The sequence below is a fragment of the Mustela nivalis genome (genome assembly GCF_964662115.1).
Source record: "Mustela nivalis genome assembly, chromosome: 8".
NCBI lineage: Eukaryota > Metazoa > Chordata > Mammalia > Carnivora > Mustelidae > Mustela > Mustela nivalis.
In genome coordinates, this window is record NC_139027.1 from 330644 (window position 1) to 351275 (window position 20632).

The window sequence follows — 20632 nt, forward strand, 5'->3', positions numbered from 1 at the left end:
GGCCTCCTCCGCGGGAGGGCAGCAGGTCAGGCACACCTCGCGGGTGCAGCGGGTCGTCCTCCCGCGGCCACGCGTGTCCCGCCACCGCCATGCGTGGCTGGGTGTGGACTGTGCTTCCCGGGGGCTGTCCTGACCCCTCGCACCCAGGGGGCCCATCTGAGAAATGGCCTCCCTGGGCAGTCGCGGGGAGAGGCAAGGCCCTCGGGACCAGGCTGGCCCTGGGCTCGCGGGGCACGCTGGCCGCAGCCCTGGGCAGGGGCTCGCTAACCCCTCCGTCTCCCCAGACTCTGGGAGGCTCCCGAAGGCGTCCTGGGTCTCCATCGCCTTGGGCGCCCTGCTGGTCGGCGGCCTGGCGGGTCTCACCTGGACAGTGGTTTGCAGGTGGTAAGTCCTCCCCCCAAAGCTGGCAGAGGCCGTCTCCTCCCCTGTGGCAAGGATGGTGTGTTCCAGAAGCCAGTGTAGACGCTCGGTGGCCCGAACCCCTGCAGCCCCAGAGCGACTCTGTACAAAGCTCCGATTTCTGGCTCCTGTGCCTTCAGCAGTGAAGGTGGAAGAGCCCACACACTCGGGGCGTCCGCGGCCTGTGGCTGGAGACTCAGGGCGGGGGCTTGGCAGTGGCAGCGGGTTGCCGGGGATGCTCCCGTTAGGAGCCGAAATTGTGCCCAGATGTCTCGGAGAGTAAATGTCCCCCAGGATAAAACCAGCTCATCAGCGGCCCCGCCCCCGGCGCAGGCTCCTGCAAATAGGGAACTTGGATTGACGTAAAGCTGGGCATTTACATCAAAACTGGCCCCATGGTGGGGCCTTTGGAGCGGATCTGGGCGTCTCTTCGGGACGTGGGTCAGCACCTGTCCTCCTGCTTCCTGACCAGCAGCTCCGAGGACTTGAGCTCAGAGTCTTGCTCAACCTTCCCGGCAGCATAAACGGCAAGACACCGTTGCTGGCCCGTCTGCCCAGGGCCGGCCCACACTCCACGGCCCTGCGTCTACCGGGACACACCATGGAGCTCAGCGGTGCCCTCACCACGGCCCCGTACCCTGCCCCTCTGCAGCAGCAAGGTTGCTGCACACAAACCCAGAGCCCTGGTGGTCAGCCATCACCACCAGGAGGTCACCATCACGTTCCGAGGTGTCCCCAACCACGGCCAGCTGCAGCCTGGCCCCTCTCCGAGCCCCTGGGAGCCGCGGCTCTGGGACTGGACGGCTGTGCTCCTCCTCCTGCCCAGGCGTCCCGTCACAGGAGTAAAGCCAACACCCACTTCCTTTAAACTCCAAGTCCACCCTGCCCCCACTTCTTCACCCAACACGTGGGTTTACCTCTGCCTCGTAAATGGTATTTAAGTGACACACTTTTAACAGACTCGTGATTTCTGGCAGAACCAATGAACCCCACAGTTCAGACAGGAAGTCCTTCACTCTACCAGCTAAGGGGAACGCGCGACGGCTGTGTGTCTCATGGGCTTGGTGAATCCAGCCATGATGTCATTAAACTCTCCCTTCGATCATGTCAGGTCTTGGTTACGGGCTGAAACACGTCCCCCAAATTCACATGCTGGAGACCCGACCTCTGGGACCCTGGCATGGGGCCGTATTTGGAAGCAGTGTCGTTGGGGACATAACGAGTTGAGATGAGGTTGTGTCAGAGTAGGTGTCCCCGTCCAACAGGACAGCTGTCCTCCCTGGAAGGGGGAGTAGGGACAGACGGGGACACAGAGCGAAGCCTGCATGACGATCCGGGCAGAGACCGGGGGACACGGCTACCGGCCAAGGGTCCCCAGCAAACCCCCCAAAACCTCAGAAGGAGAAGCCCTGCCAACATCATGACCCTACACGTCCACACTGCAGGAAGGTGAGAGAACAGGTTTCCGTGGCCAAGCCCGTGGGGCCGTGGCACGGTGTTACTGATGCCCCAGGAATCGCATACAGCAGTGCTGGGGCGTCTGCTGGAGGAAGGTGTCGCTTGCCTGCTACAGCAGCGCTGAGACCCGGGCTCTGTCGGGTCGGGGCCTAGCCTTGGCCTCTGCGCCCCTGGCCTCCTCCCAGGTTGCTTTGGCACCGAGTGTGATTACACTATCAGGGCCGTCCCCGTCTGGACCGTCAGGACCGTCCCGGTCCGGACCCTGACCGTCTGGACCGTCGCCGTCAGAGCCGAGACTGTCGGGCTGTCATTCCAACAAACCACTGACTGGTCAGCAGCAACGTCCCGTTCAGGGCAGCCCTGCCGACGGCTGGCCATCACATCCACTGCTGAGCAGCGTCTCTAGTTTTCGGCGGGGCTGGCGGCAGGAAGGAGCCGCCCAGTGTTAGAAGCTCTGACACGGGCAGTAACAGAAACCCATAGCCGGCCACCCACCACTCAGTGAAAATGAGCCAGGCCACGGGCACACACCGGCGGAGGGGCTGGGAGCTGCGATCCCGTGGACTAAACGTCCACGCTGTGAAAATCCAGCATCACCATGACTTAAGCTGATGTATCGTCTCCGTCAGACCTCGGCCACCCTACGTGATGCAAAGGCACCTCAGGCCTCACACAAGGAAAAGGGGTTCTGGTTAAGACGGACAGTCGTCCGTCACATGGGCACTTGGGAAGACAGTGTCCACTGCCCTGGAGTCTGGACTCTGGAGCCCTCATACCCACCCCGAAGCTCGGCTGGGTGGCTGGTCACCCGTGGCGGCAGAGAGCAGAGCCGTTGGGCTGCAGAGGCACTCCAAGCGGCACGGACAGGTGGACACGGACGTGCTGGCCCACGGCCTCTGGGGACAGGCGGACAGCACCTCAGCCCAGGAAGGCAAACCTCCGCGCGCCCAGAAGTGCCCCATGTGCCCCGCCCGGATCCGCTCACCTCCCCACAACAGGCCTTTGGTCGTGAATTTTTTTTTATTTATTTATTTGACAGACAGAGATCACAGGTAGGCAGAGAGGCAGGCAGAGAGATGGGGAAGCAGGCTCACCGCTGAGCAGAGAGCCCGATGCGGGACTCGATCCCAGGACCCTGAGATCATAACCTGAGCCGAAGGCAGCGTCTTAACCCACTGAGCCACCCAGGCGCCCCTGGTCGTGAATTTGGTCGAGAGCCTGAAGCCTCCTGGCTGTGGTCCTCCCCGGGACAGGGAAGCTTGGAGGGAAGGAATTTCTCCTCAGGGATCGGAAGGGCGCGGGGTGCAGAGGGAGGGGCCCTGGCCCTGGTGGCCGCCCCGAGGGACCGCCCTCTGCGGGAGCTCTCGCCGGACAGCCTGTGGGTAGGGCCCCCCCCCGGCCCCTCGGCCCGCTGTGTCCACACCAGGGACAATCCACAAATGCCCCGGCACCGGGACACCTGCTCCCTCCCAGCCCTTCACTGCGAGGCCGCGTGGCTTCATCCCAAGCTCCCGCAGCCTGGTGGGCTTCTGGGGGATGGTGCCACGCGCCCGGCCCGCTGTCCTGGCTCCGTGGAGGACGCACCCGCTCCTGCTCCCACGGGGCACTGACCGCACAGAGAGCTGGGCGGGGGTGGAGGCGGGGGCAAGGTCGGGCTGCACCCCTGAGTCACCTGTGCTCTGGCGTCCAGTCCTTCCCTCCGCAGCTTGGGCTCAGCTGCTCCCGCTCCCGCGGCTGCCAAGTTACGTGGTTTAGCCGAAGTCTGTCTTCTTTTCCACGCAGACGCGGGTCGCTGGCTCATCCCCTCTGCGTGTGGCTCTCAGTGCGCCTGGGGGTCCCAGTGTGTCCCATCCACGTCCATTCCTCCCGTCACGTTTCCTGACTTCCCTGTGACGCCTCTGGTGCCGCGGGTCGCCCTGGGGGTGCTGTTCTCACCCTGGGGCTCCCTGGCTTTGGGAGGGTCTGACGAGGGAGAGCCGCAGCCAGGCCCGGCTCCAGCCGGAGAGGAGCACAGTTTCCCAGACGGCCCCGGCTCAGGAAATCTGCGTCCGGACGCCACGTGCGTGCAGTCGCCTGGAAAACAGAGCGCAGAAAGCGGGCACGGGGGCCTGCCCCCAGTTCAGCTTCTCCTCCTGGGGACAGTGATTTTCTGAACCCCCCCGCACAAGTCAGAAGTGGGATCAGACGCGTTCGGCGGGCCTGGGGCTGGGGGTGTCTCTGGTCAGGGCGTCCGCAGGCTGCGGCGGGGGGTCCTGGCGTGGGACGGGCCGCGCGGCCTCCTGACGCCCCTCGGCCGACGGAGAACGGTGCAGGCCGCGCCGCACCTGGTGCTGCCTTCCAGCTAACAGTGGCCCCGGGCTCCTCCCTGGATGGATCAGGAGGTGCCCAGGGTCCCAGCACCCCGTCCAGTCACAGTGACAGCAGGACAATGTGTGTGACGGGCCCTGAGCGTTCGCCTGAGGCGTGACCTCCGTCAGCAGGTGTATGCTTGTCTGCAGGGCACACGCCGGCCGGAAAGCCTCGCTGTGCATCGCAGACTCCGGTGGAAGAGGAACCTGCCAGCCGGGTCTCGGAACGCGCTGGGACACGAACGCGTCACAGCCTGCCGCCGCCACTCGAGGCGCAGGCCAGGTGGGTGCTCACCTGGGAGGGCACAGGGTGCCCACTCGTCCACGCTCCCATTCAGACCAGGAGGCCATCACAGAGACCCTGGTCCCCTGACCCCACGTGGCTGCCGCGCCGGTCCGGTCCCTCCGTGCACAGTTCACTATGCGATCACGGCTCGTCAAGCTGCATTCTTCCAGGAGGACGACTTGTGACAAGTGTGACCTACTTTGTTTAGAGAGTGCGGACAGACTAGAACGAGTAAGCCCAGGCGGGAGCCGGCACGAGGCTTCCCGTTTGTGCAAACTGGGTCGGAACTGACCCCATGGTGGGCGCTTGCCTCTGTGTCACCCCAAGCCTCGGCTGAACACGACAGCCAGAAACTGAAAGGAAATGCTGACTTCTAGAAAGCAATTTTTATAAAAAAAAAAAACAACAACAACAAAAAAAAAAACGGAGTCATTCCAAGTAGTGTGGAGACAATGGGTCTAGACTCGCCTATGGCTATTTTTACTTTGTGTGCGTGACCGCGGGACGGGCGACACTGAAGTCGGCGTGCGCACGCCTGTCCGAGACCTAGGTGGGCGGCCGGCCCTCGGACACTCGGAGCTGGCTGGCCCTGCCCCCGACGCGTCCCCCCACAGAGCAGGACCCGCGTCCGCCCCAAAGCAGGGAACCGAAACGTCCCATTGGGACGCACACACGAGGACCCTTGCAGGCACCCTGGGACCCCGCGTGTCCCTGGGCCCCCGAGTAGCTGACTGAGTCCTGGGGGGTGCCCGGTCTGTCCTCATGCTGAGAGCTGTTCTCTCCCACAGGACCCGGCCTGCGGATCCCAAATCCTTCTCTGCCAGTAGGAACCACAGGGACACGCTCGGAAGCCGGTGCGACAGGGCGGCCGCGGGCTGACTCCTGGGAGCGGACAGTCCTTCTCGGACGGGAACCCCCTTCCTGCCCGACACGGGGGAGGAGGTTCCCTCTGGAAACAGCCTCGGTCCTGGTGTGTCCGTCTGAATAAAGCGTGCGCTGCTCCCCGAGCCGGAGTCACGTGTCCTTCATGCTCGCTTTCACGGGCGGGTGACAGGGTGGACGACGGCCCTGCCCGTTGTCGGACGCGAAGCAGGACACCCTGACCCGGTCACTGCGCGACAGCAGCTCCGAGTCTCCAGAATACCACTGAGGCCGTTTCCCAACCGAGGCTGACCTAGCGCCTGTTCAAGTCACGACCCGGCACGGGCGAGGAAACCCTAGGCCTCGTGGCCACGGGCTGTGCGCACCCGCCTGACCCACCGCCCCCGGGGCGGGCTCCACACGCGTGCACACGCTCACAAGCCGCTCCGTCTCAGCCGACACGCCGGGACACGCCATCTTCCCTGGACTCGGGCCGCCTTCCCCGGGGGCCTGTGGCCGCTCCTCCTCCTCCTCCTGTTTCCTGCTCACCCACCCCTTCCCTGCGTCCCGCGTCTCAGCCACCGCTGAGCCACCGACGCTCCACGCCTGTGCCCCTCCCCGCTACGTCCCCTCCGGGAGGTGTCCCCTCCCGGCAGTCCTCCTCACGGGCAGCGGTGGGAGGAGCTTGGCTCTTCAGATCTGTGTCGCCCCGGGGGGACTGCCAGGCTCCGCCCCGGACACCTGGCACACCCCCAGGTAACAGCCCGACACCCCTCTGAGGGTTCCGGCCTCAGCGGCATGGGGGGGCTGGGAACCCCCACATACAGTGATCGTCGTGGCTCTAGTTTTCTACACGAATGACCAAGTGGCTGGCTGAGTCCCCTGCCCAGGTGGCCCATCCCTGCCAGCCCTGCTGGGAGATGGGGAGACGGGAGGTGGGAAGCCTGCCCTGCCCCAGAACATGGAGCGCAGTTAGGGACAGAGACCCGCTCAGTCCGGGGCGGCTCTCCTGACGCGCCAGGAGGGAGGACGTGGCGGAGGAGCGGGAGCGTCTGTGACACGGGTCCCACTGCGTGCGACCTGCCCACAAAGGTCCCACCGCTTGTGACCTGCCCACAAAGGTCCCACTGCGTGCGACCTGCCCACAAAGGTCCCACCGCGTGCGACCTGCCCACAAAGGTCCCACCGCTTGTGACCTGCCCACGGGGCTGCTTCGCGGAGGAGCTGGGGACCCAGACCTTACTGCTGTCAGTACGACAGTCACAGTGATTAAACTGCAGCCAGAGGCCCCCTGGGGAAAGCCCACTGGTCCCCTCACCACGAGGGTCCCACGTCCCCCTCGGAGCCCACAAACATCGCGGAGCGCGTGCTCCCCGGCCTGGGACGCGAGGCATCCAGGGCTCGGACTCCACGGGAGTCCCACAGAGGAAAGATGGGAGCGGAGCGAGCCCTGAAGGGCCGTCTTCTTCCGCGGCCGCTCCGACTCCCACCAGCATCAGGGCCAGGACGCGGGCAGCGGCTGCGAGTCCCTGCGCTGTCTGCTCTGGGAGCTGGTCTTTCGTGCCGTGGTGCCCGTGTGCTTAGTGTCACCGCATAAGCTCCTGATGAACAACAGGGAGCTGGAAGGGACAGTCCCGGATGGTGAGGGTCCCAGGATAATTAAGTATCGACGGGCCACGACCCCAGGGGCCCTGCGCTGGGCCTTATGTGCTCCCCTCTTGTCACTTGGAGGGATCTTCACTCTCGTGCAGTCAGATTGTTCGGGGTATTGGTAACTTTGCCGGCACAGTTCTGGGGGACGCACTGTCAGGATCGGCGACAGCTTCGTTGTGATCGGAGCGCGTGGACAGAGTGTGCAGGGTCCGTCCGCTGCCTTCCCAGGCTCCTGTGTCACAGGCCCGGCGCGTTTCCCTTCCTCCTTGGCTGCTCCCAAACTGGCGGCCTCCTGGGGATAATCAGCCTCACGCGACGTTGGCCCCGGACGCCCCCCCAAGGTCACTTTGTGGGGCCCTTCATGTCTGAGCAGAGCCGCTGAGTCCCGGGTGCGAGCTGGGAGCGGCTCTGCGTCCCGAGGAGGGCTGGCAGCGCCGTCCCCGTGGCTCTTTGCCCGTCCACCTGGATCCAACCGCCCCAGCCTCTCCACCAAAGCTGGACTCCCGAAGGTGCAGGAGCTGTTCGGACCATCAGGCTGGATGACGCGGTGGGAGCCAGGCCCCCCTCGCTGGACAGGCCCATCGCGTGAGCCTCACCCCAGGGGGAGCCCAGGGCCGTGGGTGGGGCACGACCCCTGCTTCGATGCCTCTCCTTTAGGACAGAGGCCACGGCAGGGCCCGGAACGTCCCGTTTTCCTTGGCCGACGGCACCACCTGCTGGGCACAGCGGGAAGCACAGCCCATCCCCCTCGCTTTTCCGGGACCCCGCCGGGCCGCGTGCAGGACAGCGCCCGGTGCAAGGCAGCCCCTTCCTGGACCTGCTTTGTTAGGGGGTCAAGTGCCTGGGGAGGGACAGACTGTGGCAACCCTCACCCTGGACGCGACCCCGGGGGACAATGACAAAAACTGTCCTGTCAGAAAGAGAAATAAAGGAATAACCAAAAATCGTGTCAAGTGTTCTTTCACAACAAAGTACATCTGCCCCTTCTTATTTGAAGTTCACCTTGTAGTGGCTTCTGGCCAAGGCAGCGTGCCCTGAACGGTGGGGTCCAGCCACCCTGAGGACAGCGTCTGCCCGGGGCCTGGCTGGCCCCACGGAGACCACGTCTTGCGTAGCGTGAAGCGCGACTCTGGGATGATTTTACCAGCAGAGCAAATACGTACGACTCGGTGCTGACACCCGTTTATTTACAAAATGTGATTCTGGAAAGTTCTGCTTTTATTCATGTGCATTTTTTATAAATTAGAGGAACGAAATCATGTCCTATTGTAGACCTGTTTCCAAATGTCCGGGTAGATAAAGGGTTTGGTTTCCAGTGTCAACATGTTTGGACTTTTGTTGCGGCTGTTTTTGGTACAAAAGAGAATGGACCTACACGGCCGCCCTCCCCCAATCGGGGAGCAGAGCTGGCGGGGCTGGAACTTCTTGGAATCTGGAAACCAAAGAACCAGGACAGGCAGGTGCCTCTGCTCAACCTCCCCCGCCCTCCTCCCCCAGCCCTGAACTCGTCTCTCTCTGACAGCCACTGGAGCTTGGGCAGGAGCCCACGCACCTGGCCCTTGTGGACGCACCTGCCCCTGGCTGAGCCAGAGACCGGCCGGGTGTCTGGAAGGTGCAGAGTGCGTTCCCAGGTTCAGCAGCAAGCCTGGGTGATGGAGACCCACCCCAAGGAAGGTCCTCACCCCCACAACACCTGGAAGCCCCTAAGAAAAGAGTCACCCAGCCCACGGTCCACGGGACAGCACGTTCCACACCAGCCAGCATGCTCCAAGCTGGGCATCCAGGACTGAGCAGGACGTCTCAGGCAGGCCAGCTCCAGCAACCGATTGCAGTAATCAACTGACTTTTTTTTTTCCTTTTTTTAAGATTTTATTATTTATTTGACAGACAGAGATCACAAGCAGGCAGAGAGGAAGGGAGAGAGGAGGAAGCAGGTTCCCTGCTGAGCAGAGAGCCCGATGCAGGACTCGATCCCAGGACCCCGAGATCATGACCTGAGCCGAAGGCAGAGGCTTTAACCCACTGAGCCACCAGGCGCCCCTAATGGACTGACCCTTGAGGCCGACACGGTCCTAGACGTGCGCGCCGCTCTTCTGGAGCAAAGCCGGGTTCGGTCGTTACCTCTGAGAGCAGCAGCTCGCATGTCACAGGAGCGCGAGGGAAGCATGAGCGGATCACCCCGTCGCTCTGCAAGGTACCAAGTCCCTCCACCTCTCTGAACCGCCCTGGGCCGCCGGGACGTGGGTCTCAGATTTGTCCCTAGATGTCCCTAGTGCGGTAACAGACTCACCTTTTCTCCAGTCTCACTCAGGGCTCTCGCCGGAGGCCTGAGGCACTTGGCAGAGCTGCCCCTGGAGAGCTCAGCGGGGCACACAGTGACCAGTGTGCCTCCTGGGCAGGACCGGAGCCCAGCCCCTGAGGTCAGTGTGTGGTCTCTGGGCCGACCCCAGACGTCCAACATCGCACTGGTCAGCGCACCCGGCCTCCAGCACCCACCACCCACGGCCGCACCCACCAGGGGAACAAACCTGCGGCTGAAACAACCAGACAACGTGGTCTGGGCAGAGCCTCCCTGCTCACTCCTTCCGCATCTCACCAGGGAGACACGGAGGCACAGACAGTGGTTTCTGGCCGCGGGGCTGGAACACGCGCCTGCAGCGGCAGCACTGAGGACGCCTCTGTCGGTCGGAGTCCCAGCCACGAGGCCCTTCCGGGGCGGCCTGCAAGGGGGGACCCAGCCCTTGTCCAGCGTCCCTCCCTGGTCCAGCGGCCCAGGACAGCCCAGCCGCCACCGGAAGCCAGCGCAGCTGCCCAGTCTGGAGCCGGGAGCCGGTTGTGTGGACACAGCTGCCTGTGCTGGGGACCTGCCGGGGACACTGCCGCCTCCCTGGGCAAACCAGGCGGGGATGGAGACTCACTGCACGCGGACCCTGACCTGACCTCCAAGCGCCCCGACCCCCATGCACCCCAACATCCACATTCCCTGACCTCCGGGTCCCCTGACCCCGGGCACCCCGACCTCCGCATGCCCGCTGCACCTGGAACCCCCGGGCAGTCCCCGCGGGAGGCTCCACGGTCTCCGCCGCTGCCCAGAGCTCGAGCTCCTGCTGCAGGCGAGTCCTCTACGCCGCGCAGCAAGTTCGCGCCAACAGGAAGTCCCGTGCCCTGCGCGGGGCCAGGGTCAGGTGACCAGATTTTATTTATTTATTTGACAGACAGAGATCACAAGGAGGCAGAGAGGCAGGCGGGGGGGGCGGGGGAAGCAGGCTCCCTGCCAAGCAGAGAGCCGGATGTGGGGCTGGATCCCAGGATCCTGGGATCATGACCTGAGCCGAAGGCAGAGGCTTAACCCCACTGAGCCACCCATGCACCCCTAGAAAGGTGCCTAGAAAAGTTTATTTTGTTAAGAAACAACATTTGCAGTAGCACAAAATAGCAATAAAGGGAAATATGCCTGACAAAAATGTGTCAAACGTTTAGAAAAGGTAGAAAAACCACTGAAAGAAGTTAATGTGGTCCTAAGTTAATGTGGTCCTAAGTTAATGTAGGACGTTTTCATATTTATGAACGAGATGACTGAATGTTGTTAAAAATGTCAGTGGAGCCCACACTGAATTACAGACTCGGTGCAGCAGCAGATCCGACTCGGGGCAGACCTCGCAGGCCGTGACAGGCTGACGGGCAGCAAGGTCCAGACCGAGAACGGCCAGGACAGTCTTCAAGAGGACACCCCGACGAGCCCCACTCCCAGGCACGAACCACGGCCGTGTGGTCTCGGTGCAGGAACCCAGGTGAAGCAGCGCCTCAGGGACCGCACGTGTCCAGCCGCGACTGAGACACAGCAACCCCCAACCAGGGGTCGGCCAGGTCAGCTGTGCACGCGTGTGGACAAGCGCCAACCGTCCCGTGTTCTACCTAAAACTACTTTCCAGGGACCCCTGGGGGGCTCATTCATTAAGCGTCTGCCTTCAGCTCAGGTCATGATCTGGGGTCCCGGGTCCTGGGATCGAGCCCGGTGTCGGGCTCCCTGCTCGGCGGGGAGACGCGAGCACGGCACATGAGGATACACAATGGTCCTCGACTTCTCCCACAGGATGGGGAAAGCTCGTGAAGGGAGGGTTGGTAAGTAGGACTCGACGGAAACCGCACAAGAGACAGGTGCCGAGAAGGAGAGGCGTAGTGAGGAACGGGCCGGGGCACGTGTCCCTGAAGGACTGCTGTGCGGAACACGCACGGAACCAGGAACCGCTGAGAGACCCGACTGGCTACGTGAGGACAGGCCCGGGGAGAGGGTGTTCAGAGGACCGGCCACGACCATGCTGGTGTGCAGGCCGCCCGAGAGGCCGTGCCCCCCCACTGGGGATATCCGTGGACCCGGAGACGCGTTGCCGCCAGCGGATGCAGACTGGCAAAACCGGTCTGGAAAACCTTCCAGCAGTTTCTGACGAAGCTGAGCCTGCGCTTTTGGCGTCCATGGACACATGGTGCATGAGGCTCTCATGCTGCCTAAGGTAGCTACCCTGGGCGGTGCCCTTTGTGGGAGGCGGCCATCCGGCCACCGTCCTGGGGACCAGCCCCACATCCAAGCCTACAGTGTGGGCCTGCCCTGCCCACGCCATTGTGGGAGCAGCTGCGGGGGACGCCGACGCAGCCTCGTCCAGCGGGCACCCCGGCAGCCGCCAACCTACCTCCCCTGGGTGTGTGTGGTGCTGGGGAGTCTGTCAAGATGATCCTCGGTCCTGCACCCGTGGCCCGGAGCCACTCGGGGTGGGGGTGGCCCGTGACCCACGGCCGCCGGGAAGTGCCTCCTCTTGCCCCGACGCTTGAACAAGACAGGGGGCGGGGGGGACGTCTCCACGCTCAGTGCTGTGTCCTCAGGGCTGCCACATTCTATGCCTTGTGACCAGGGTGGGGGCGTGGGTGGAGGATTTCTCTGGCAAGTCTCGGGACAAGCCCTGCGTTCTTCTTGCTGCTCGGAATGAACGAACAATGGCAGGAGCTCCAGAAGCCACCCTGAGAGCATGAGGATGAGAACTGCCCTGCTCCCGACTTAGGAGGGAAAAACAATCCCTCTCTCTGGAAGGGACTTGTATCTGGGTTTCCTGTTTTAATTTCCCACTCTCAGGGGGAACTCGGCTGCTGAGCCCAGCCACCAATGCAGCAACAGTAAGCAAAGAGCTCTGAGGTCCTTTCAGGGTGACAGCCGTGCCCTGAGCTCAGGAACAGGGAGGCCAGCCGCAGCCGCAGCCGCAGGAAGGGGCACTGGGATGTGGAGTCGGGGAGCCTTCTCCAAGGACGCGGCTGCACAGCCGAGATGCTCCCCGTGCACTGGCGGCTTCCGGGGCGGAGGCTGCAGGCCAAGGCCACAGCAGGCCTGGAGCCCCAGGAAGTCAGCGGCCCGGGCCACAGAGGAAGAGGGAGCGGCGCGGGCCCCTCTGGGTGAAGGAAGGGGTGTCGCGCAGGGCCGGTGAGGGGACACGGAGCCCGAGAGGTTAGGGGAGGATTTGAGTTGAGCCCCCGCAGGGCTTTGAGGGGAGGGGCTGATGGTAGTCCAGGCTCCCGACCGGACACTGTGCGGCTGCTGTGGGCAGCGTTGGCTGTCCACCAGCACCCTGTCCCCGCGGCTGCCGGCTGCCCGCCGTCACTGCAGGGTCTGCAGGCACGTCAGTGTCCCCAGGGCGTCAGGCCCTTGAGAGCCACGGCTCTGACCCGTCCGCATGGACATGGGCCCGTGGGGCACCGGGGGCCAGGCTACGTGATGGAGCCACGTCACTCGCGGAGTCGTGTGTTTGCCACACTGGGCGCGACCCCGCCAGGCACAGGAAGGACATTTGCAGGCCGCGCGGCACCCCTCGTGTGACCGTGGGCGGGGCACAGCTCGGGATGGGGGGGCCGTCGGGATGGTAGCTCCGGGCTGGCCCGAGACCGCCTGTGGGAGCCTGGCCCACGAGACCCAGGACCGGCTGGACCCAGGGGCGACCTCAGTGGCTGGGGGGGACACTCTCTGGGGGATGGCAGTGCGTGGCGAGACCTGAGCTCAGGGGACGGGTCTGGGCTGGAGGAACACCTCAGGGAGCCATCTGCGTGGCCATGCCAGATGTCGCTGCTTCCACTGCCCACGAGGAAACGCGGCTTTGGACGACGCCATAGGGAGCCAAGCCCCATCCGGCTGGTCAGGGAGCCGCAGGGTGTGGGGTCATGGCTCATGGCTGATGAGAAAATGGCCCGGCCTGCTTGTGTGACGGCGGCCGCGGGACAAGGGGGCAGCACCCTCTCGTCTGGTCCCCAGAAACTTCTGCTGCGATCTGACAGGCCTCGGGGCCAGGAGAGTGATGGTGACCGGATGCATATCTGGAGGAGGAGGGAGCGGCCCCCTGATAAGACGCAGAAGAAACAGCCCGAACAGCCCACGTGGTGGTTCCAGGACTAATTTTAGGCCCAAAGGGCTCCATCCATCACCAAACACAAACACGGCCCAGAGCTCACACGCAAGCCTTCTAACAGAAACGGCTCCGGCTGGAAGATTGCAGAACTCGATAGGAACGGAGACATGCGCTCCTGGCTAACGGGCAGCTCGGCTCACTGAGGAAGACTGAGTAATAATTCCAGGAAGTCGGATTTCCATGCAGGAGACTCCTGGCAAATCTGGAGGAAATACTTTCAGTCAGGTCAGACCCACTGGAAATTGTCCCCAAGGCAGATGTCACGTAAAAGGCAGCAGCAGATGAACAAAAAAAAGGTTCAGGCTAAAACAGCAAGCGCGCGAGGTCACGTGGCCACCGGCAACCGGGCGCCTAACTGATGTCGTGCGGTGTTCCTGCAGCTTTCCTGCGAGTCGGACGCAATGGGGTCAAATGCGCAGGATCCCAACCCAGCACGACCCCTGAGACGCATCACGGTGGACACCTCTGCACGTCGCCCGGGGCCACAGCTCCCCGAGCACGACCAGCTGCCTGGCACCTCCTGCGCCGTGAGCACGGGCCTCCTCTGGCTTGGGGCGCAGGTCTGCAGAGAAGCCGTGATCCCGACATACCCAGCAGGGGCTGCCCCGCGGCCACCTTTCCACGGATGGCAGCCCGACCTCGCGCACTTGGTCTTTCCTCAAAAATACCGTTGAATTTAAAAAATCATTCCTACTGAAGGTGGCCTTAGTGGCAGGGGGCGGGGTTCTTCCTGCGTCCCCAGACTGTCCCTGACGCCTGAAGGGGCTCCAGCCGGGTGGGCGGTCTGGGGGGGACAACGGGAGGCCCCACGGACAGACCCCAGCCCCTTGCTGGAGGCGGACGCCAATGGGAAGGGACCCCGTGGCCTGGGAGTCCAGAGGCCTGCCCCTCCCGCCGCCCCTCCCGCCGCCCCTCCCGCCATCCGGGGCCGTTTCCCACAGCCCTTGTCTGCTCAGCCCGCAGGGGGGGTTCTTCTGGGCCTGCCCCACGCCCAGGCCCCACCAGCCCCTCCTCAGTGCCTGGGGGGAGGCTCCTCTCCTGACCCCGCCCCCAGCAGGCTCCTCTCCCCAGGCTCCGCCCAGCCCCCTCCCGGGCGGACAGACCCCATCCCCAGGCCCCGGGGCCCCTGCTCACCTCTGGCACCATCTGCCACGGGGCCTGTGCTCCTCTGGAGGGAGGGGCAGTGCCCTCCAGCACCCGGGGCTTCAGGTGGGGCTCGGTCAACATTTGCGGGAGCGAAGGACACAGCTGCCCCGTGAAGCTCTGCCCGGGGCCCGCACAGCCCAGCAACGTGGGAGCACGAGGGGCCGGCGTGGACATCTTCACATACACACGCACCCACCAGAATGCCCTGACCCGGCCCCCGCCCTCGGACCTGCGAGGCATCCCGCCCTGGGGGCTGGGGGTCAGGGCGGGAGGGCGGAGCGCCGCACAGAGAAGCTGGATGGCGTCCAGTCCCTGTGCTCACGCGGCCGAGACAACGTGTCCCCGGAACACGGAAACGGCGCAGTGAGGAAGCAGATGTCCCTGATTTACGGCGCGGGGGAAGGAGGTGTGGACAGCTGAGGGCCCTTCGGGTCCACCAAAGGGGGGTTCCAGGCAGAATCTGAGCGAGGTGTCCGAGGCACCCCGTGCCTGCCACTGGCCCTTCCCCTCGTGGGGCTGGTGTCACCACTCGGCCTGCAAGGTGTTCCCTGGTCTGGTCACCTTTCCGGGCCCCGTGAGAGCGAGGAGGGCCAGCCTCAACGTGGGGACCTCAGGGGCGTCACCGGCCCAAACAGAAGGTGAAGGCACCTCGAAGCCGCTGTCTGAACCGGCCGCGCCACTGGCCTTCCTCCTACCTGCTGCCCAGCTGGGGGCCTTCGGGGCCGTGGGCCAGGGGCTCTGCGGCTCCGCTCCCTGCAGTGAGGGAATTGGTCTGGCCAGACGGACTCATGGCGCCTTCGATGTGGGGAATCCCAGCAAAGGACGCTGTGACATCTTCACCTACAGGGAGAGCACGTGTGCACGGGGGGCCATGCCGGGCCCTACCTTCTCATTAGGACAGACGCCAGGAGGGGCCGTGGGACGCCGGAGCCCCACGTCTCCCCCGGACCTAGTGTCTCCGCAAAGAGGCAAACTGATTTCAACATCCAGGTCGCTTCCGTTGCTACGAGTTTGTAGCGGCGCAAATTAGTGGGATGCGTAAGTAAAAAGCAAACTTCTGTCCAGAAACCCGTCAGAGAGAGGACTTCGTACCAAACCTCGCTCCACGGGCGTCCCCCCCACCCCACCGGGGATGGACACGCGCCTCCTGCCTTCTGTGACCGACCCGACGTCCGCCCCACGGAACGTGCCTTCTGCTCCGCCCGCTCACTGCCGAAACCCATGCACAGGCACACGGGCTCTGCACATGTGATCCCGAAAACCCCAGAAGCGACCTGATAACACGGGTCTGCCTCACGCAAGCAGCCTATGGGGGGTGCCGCGAGGGCAGAGACAGCGACGCCACAGAAAGGGCCCCCAGTGTCTGTGCGGCCCGTCCTCCGTGACCTCCCCGCTCTGCAGGCACGGAGCGGCAGCCCCGACGGCACAGTGGCTTATCCCGCATCTCGGCTGCGGTTCTGCCGGAGGCAAGGTCGTAGCGGGGGCCACAGTCCCGGGAGTCTGTCACCTGGCGGGAGACACCAAGGGCCAGGAATGAGAGCTCCCCGTCAGGAAACAGAACCCGGGGAGCCCCGAGGACAGAGGACAGGGTGGTGCGGCAGGGAAGGCCCAGACGGGGCGGGGCGGCTGGCTGCACACGGCACCCTCCCCCACTGGGGCCGCGCTCCCCCACCGGCCACCTTCCTGCCCAAACACGCCAGCCAGGTGTGGTCAGCCCACAGTGCGTGACAGTGGCCGGCCCTCGGACCCGTGCTCAGCGTCTGACCGGGGTCCCATGGTGTCCACCCCGGCGTGACCCTGGAGGGTGCCGCGTGGAACACCGGCTGCCATGTGTGCACGAGGGCCACATCCCCTCCTGGGCCAGGGACGGCTCTGGAGTCCAGCCTCCCAGCGGAGGGTCCGGCAGCAGGACGGCCCCGCAGGGCTCGGCGGGCCGGGCCAGCAGACAACTGGGGAGGACCAGGCAAAACCCCTCTCCAAGCACAGCACCCTCCAGAACGAGCATGGTCACTAACCCTCAAGGTCCCGGCTTTCTGAAGGGGTCAGGCAGGAGCCCAGGCTTGCGACGCACCCACACCAGCACCCCCATGTGTCTGGGTTCCCGTGTGGCGTCCCCTAATTCAGTGCTCCCCCAGGCGAGTCCAGCCGCGGCCCAGCGCTTTCCGGCCGAGAGCACTTTCCCCCCAAATCCGCCGCCCCCACACTTGCAGGTCATGGGGCATTTGGTCCGCGTTTGCCGTCTCCGCACACCTGACATCCTACCCGTGAACGGGAGCCGTGACTGCGGCCGCGTCCCTTCTCCAGCCGTTCATGGGGTGGGTAAAACCAAGGGTGGGATCCTCCGTCCTGCTCGCGAGACACCTGCCGGTGGGCCCACTCGTGCGTCGGGGTCTGCCCCCGGGTCTGCCCCCAACAGAGACAACCAGCAACGTCTGTGGGCACACCGCCAGGGGCCGCCGCGGGCGGGTCCAGGCCCCTTCTTCCCGGGGCGTCTGCCATCGACCACAAACCCACCGACCCCTCGCGCCCCGGGACCCACACCTGCGGGTGACGTCGCCCCGCGTCCTCTGGGCCCCGGGGCCGGCAGCTTACGGCGAGGCTCCCACTTGCTGGTGGCCCGGCCCTCCCCCTTGTTCTCAGAAGAAACTGTCGGTGCCACGTGAGACCTGAAGGGGAGACACGTGGCTCAGTCATTTGCTTACGGGGCTGAGTGTGCTGTGGGGTGGGCGGGCCGGACGCGCGAGCGAGATGCCCTGCCCCCACCCACCCATGCTCCTCTGCTCTCTGGGCCCCTCTTCTCGGGGCGCCCCACCCGCCCGCCAGCGCCCCCTCCTCGCCAGGACACCCCTGCCCTCCTGCTAACGGCCCCCCCGCCACCACCCGGGGTCCAGCCGCCGGCTCTGCCCCCCCCACCGCTGTCCACACTGAACTTGTGGCACCAGGAGTGCCAGCTGCACGTCCCTCACACGGGGGGCGGGGGCGCTTCAGGTCCAGGCCCCCGGACGGTCCAGCCCACGGGAACCGCTTCCAGCAGCAGGGTCCTGAGACACGCGTGTCCCTCCAGCGCCGGCTTGTGGGGAAACTGAGGCAGGCGCTCTAGATGGGGCCTGTGGCTCTGCCTGCGGACACGCAAGCCGCTCTTCGTTGCGGACACGGGGACGGTGCATCTGCCCTCCCACCGCAGACGGGGCTCGGGAAGCAAAGGGCACCGCACGCATCACCACGGGGCACCTGTTGGACCTGGCCCCATCTGTCACACGGCTGACGCGGTGCGCGTGTGTGATGGCCGCCGACGGGCGAGGAGCCGGCCGTGTGGGTCTCCGTGAAGAGGTCACACCACACGGAATCGAGGGACCTCGGTCCTCGTGACTGTCCCCCCTGGCCTGGTCCAGTGTCCGCACCCTCCATCTGTCCACTCCTGTCCACAGCCCCGCAGAGCTGGCCACGGCAGGCGCCCAGAGAGCCACTGAACATGCACAGCAGGGAAGGTGGCCAGCGGGGTGCCGGGACCTGGAGCATGCTGACGGCCCAGCTGCGGACCGAGGCCGGTGCTGTGTCCGCTCACCCTGACCAGAGCCCGGCTGACAGCTCGCGAGAATGACGGCCCCAGGCAGGAGCGGCCGCGGAGTCGCCGGTGGAACTGGCCTCCCTGGGAACCTCGCAGGGAACTCGCCGCCAGCCGCACCCGAGGGGCTCGGACCGTGTTCTCCCTGCAGGACGGCCGCCTGCGGTGTAGACTCGACAGCTCGGGGCGGGGGGGTGCCGTTCTCCGACAGACCACACGTTTCTGTTTCCCACTGACCCTAACTGTGTTCCTGTCACACAAGCGGCACCAGCTGGTCATTCGACAGCCCGAGGGGCCGTGGAACTGGGAGCCAGGAGCGAGTGACTGCAGCCAGACGCCCGCCCGCATCCCACGTCTTCAGACAAGTTATTTGCAGAAATGGAAACACTCTGTTATCTGCCCACAGGTGGGGACCCTCGTGCTGAGCGGTACGGGGACCACTGCCAACGAGGGGCGGGGTCAGCAAGGATTCCCGAGTACCTGGGACCGCGTGGCGGCCAAGGTAAGACGGTGTGGGGACCGAGCCGTGAGCCCACTGGGGACCTATGGGCCATGCCCACGAGACGGGCCACGGAGACCGGCGGTGAGCGGCAGAGCACGGCGCTGCCCTCACAACCTGACCCGGCGGCGGCCTCTGCGGACCAGCGTGGCAGGCAGTGTAGGGACAGGAGACCCCTTCACAGAGCAGGTGCTCCGTCTCTCGGGAGTGGTTTCGGGCCCCTGCGGGACGGGGAACTCCCGTCCGGATCCTGCGTCCAGATGCTGCGGGTCAAGTGGGGGGGAGCTTCTCAGCGACACTTTGCACGGCAAATGGAGTGGGGACAGCTCCACCGTCCACAGCCTCTCTGGTTTGTGTGAAGACGTGACGGAGCCCGGGGAGCTGTGTCCAGGCAGGGCTGCCCAGGAACGAGGCTGTACACAGGGGCCGGGCGGACGGTCCGGCTCACGCTCTGTGCCTGCTGGGGCGCGAGCATGCCGCGTCTGGCCACCGGGGTGGAGGGCTCTCGCGGCGGCGTGGGACACGGCGGGCACAGACACACAGGGAGAGGAGGCCTGTGTACACCGCCGGCCAGCGCAAACAAGGCCGAAGTTTCCCGAAGTTCCAGGACTCCGTCCTTCCCACGCGAGCTGCGCTCAGAGCGAAGCTGGGCAGAGCGCAGAACCCAGGGTCCGTGTTCACTCTCTCCGGGCTCGATGATAGGACAGGAGTACTGGCCCCAGGGTCAGAAGCGGGACTGGTCCTGGTCTCCGGCCCTTCCCGATTTCGGGGCACCAAGCCCACCCCGGGCGATCCGCACATGCCCGCGACCCACACGGGCCCACGGCGCAGGCTGTCTCCGCGGTGAGCCCCGCTCGCGGCCCAGGGAGACGGTGGCGCACGGAGTCCACGTCTGCAACGGGCGTCGTTCACGAGTGCAGACGCGGGCGCTCTCCAGGGAGCTCCTCGGAGACCAGCTGTGCACGAGTCATGGGGCAAAGGCTGTGTGTCCGCCCTGACCCGTTCACTGACGGACGACAAACAATACGAAAATCCGTTTGCGCTGGAAGGAGGTGGATAAGCTGAGAAGCATCTGACCATGACATCTCGCGGCTTCACGACTCGGGGCTCAGAGCCGGGGCTCGAACCCCCTGAGGGGAACTCGGTTTTGGCCGACACTTTTGAGAGCAACGTTTTCCCGCGCCGTTTATGAAGATCAATGTTGGAAAAGGACAGAGAATGATGAAGTCGGATTCCGGTTCTTTCTGTCTCCCAAAGCTCTGAGATAAATGGCCCCACAAGGAATGGCCCCCAACCTCGGGGTCACCGCAGACGACTCGGGACGTGAGGTGTTCCTTCCCTCCGCGGTCCCAGCAAACCAGCGGACAAAGTTTCTCCTGGAAAATGTGGCTTCCCGGCAGAACGGCCCTCGAGCGGCTGTCAGGAATCCTCACGGGAAAACGTGACTTTGCGACGGCCGTGTGAAGGCCGAGACACGCTTATGACAGGAACCGAGGCCGGTGGGGACGCCCGGCTCTGCACAAGGAAACCGGACACCGAAACAGCGGACAGAAGCCGAGCTACTCTCAACAGATCCCACAGACATGAACACAGGCACCACTGGAGTCTGTGGAACCTTCTAGAATCTAACACGCCACCCGAAGGTCAATGCCTCGCGGTTTGGGGCAGGAGGATGCTCGTCTCCCCGAACACGACTCTCCCTCGAAAGCACGACTTGAGGATGCAGCATAAAACGAGCACGGAACAGCCGAGGAGACAGGAGGCCACCTGGTCAGGGCCTTGGTCACCAGCGCCGTGATGTCGGAGAGCACCTGGGGGACAGCCCGGAGGAGGAGGAGGAGTAAAGCGGGGGTGGGGGTGGGGGACTCCGGATGCGGCTCAGCCCCTCTGCTGGTGGCACCAAGGGCAGGGCCCGCATCCGGAGTCCCCCACCTGCTCTGCACCCGCAGGAGGCCCAGCACAGTGTCCCCCACC

General features: G+C 64.7%; 1 protein-coding gene across 7 annotated transcripts in view; it reads left to right on the forward strand.

Moving 5' to 3' along the window:
- The window catches only part of TPO (thyroid peroxidase), a 48416-nt gene extending 42899 nt beyond the window's left edge, over positions 1-5517 (forward strand). For 3 of the 7 annotated variants that reach the window (XM_082743049.1, XM_082743050.1, XM_082743051.1), the window contains one exon: positions 4356-4863. In XM_082743049.1, the coding sequence (XP_082599175.1) occupies positions 4356-4699 (344 nt within the window). In that variant the 3' untranslated portion in view covers positions 4700-4863. Of the gene's footprint in view, positions 1-284; positions 385-4355; positions 4866-5279 lie in introns of those variants that run through there. The other 4 variants (XM_082743047.1, XM_082743048.1, XM_082743046.1 and 1 more) reach the window with 4 other exon arrangements.
- Positions 5518-20632: the final 15115 nt, after the last annotated feature.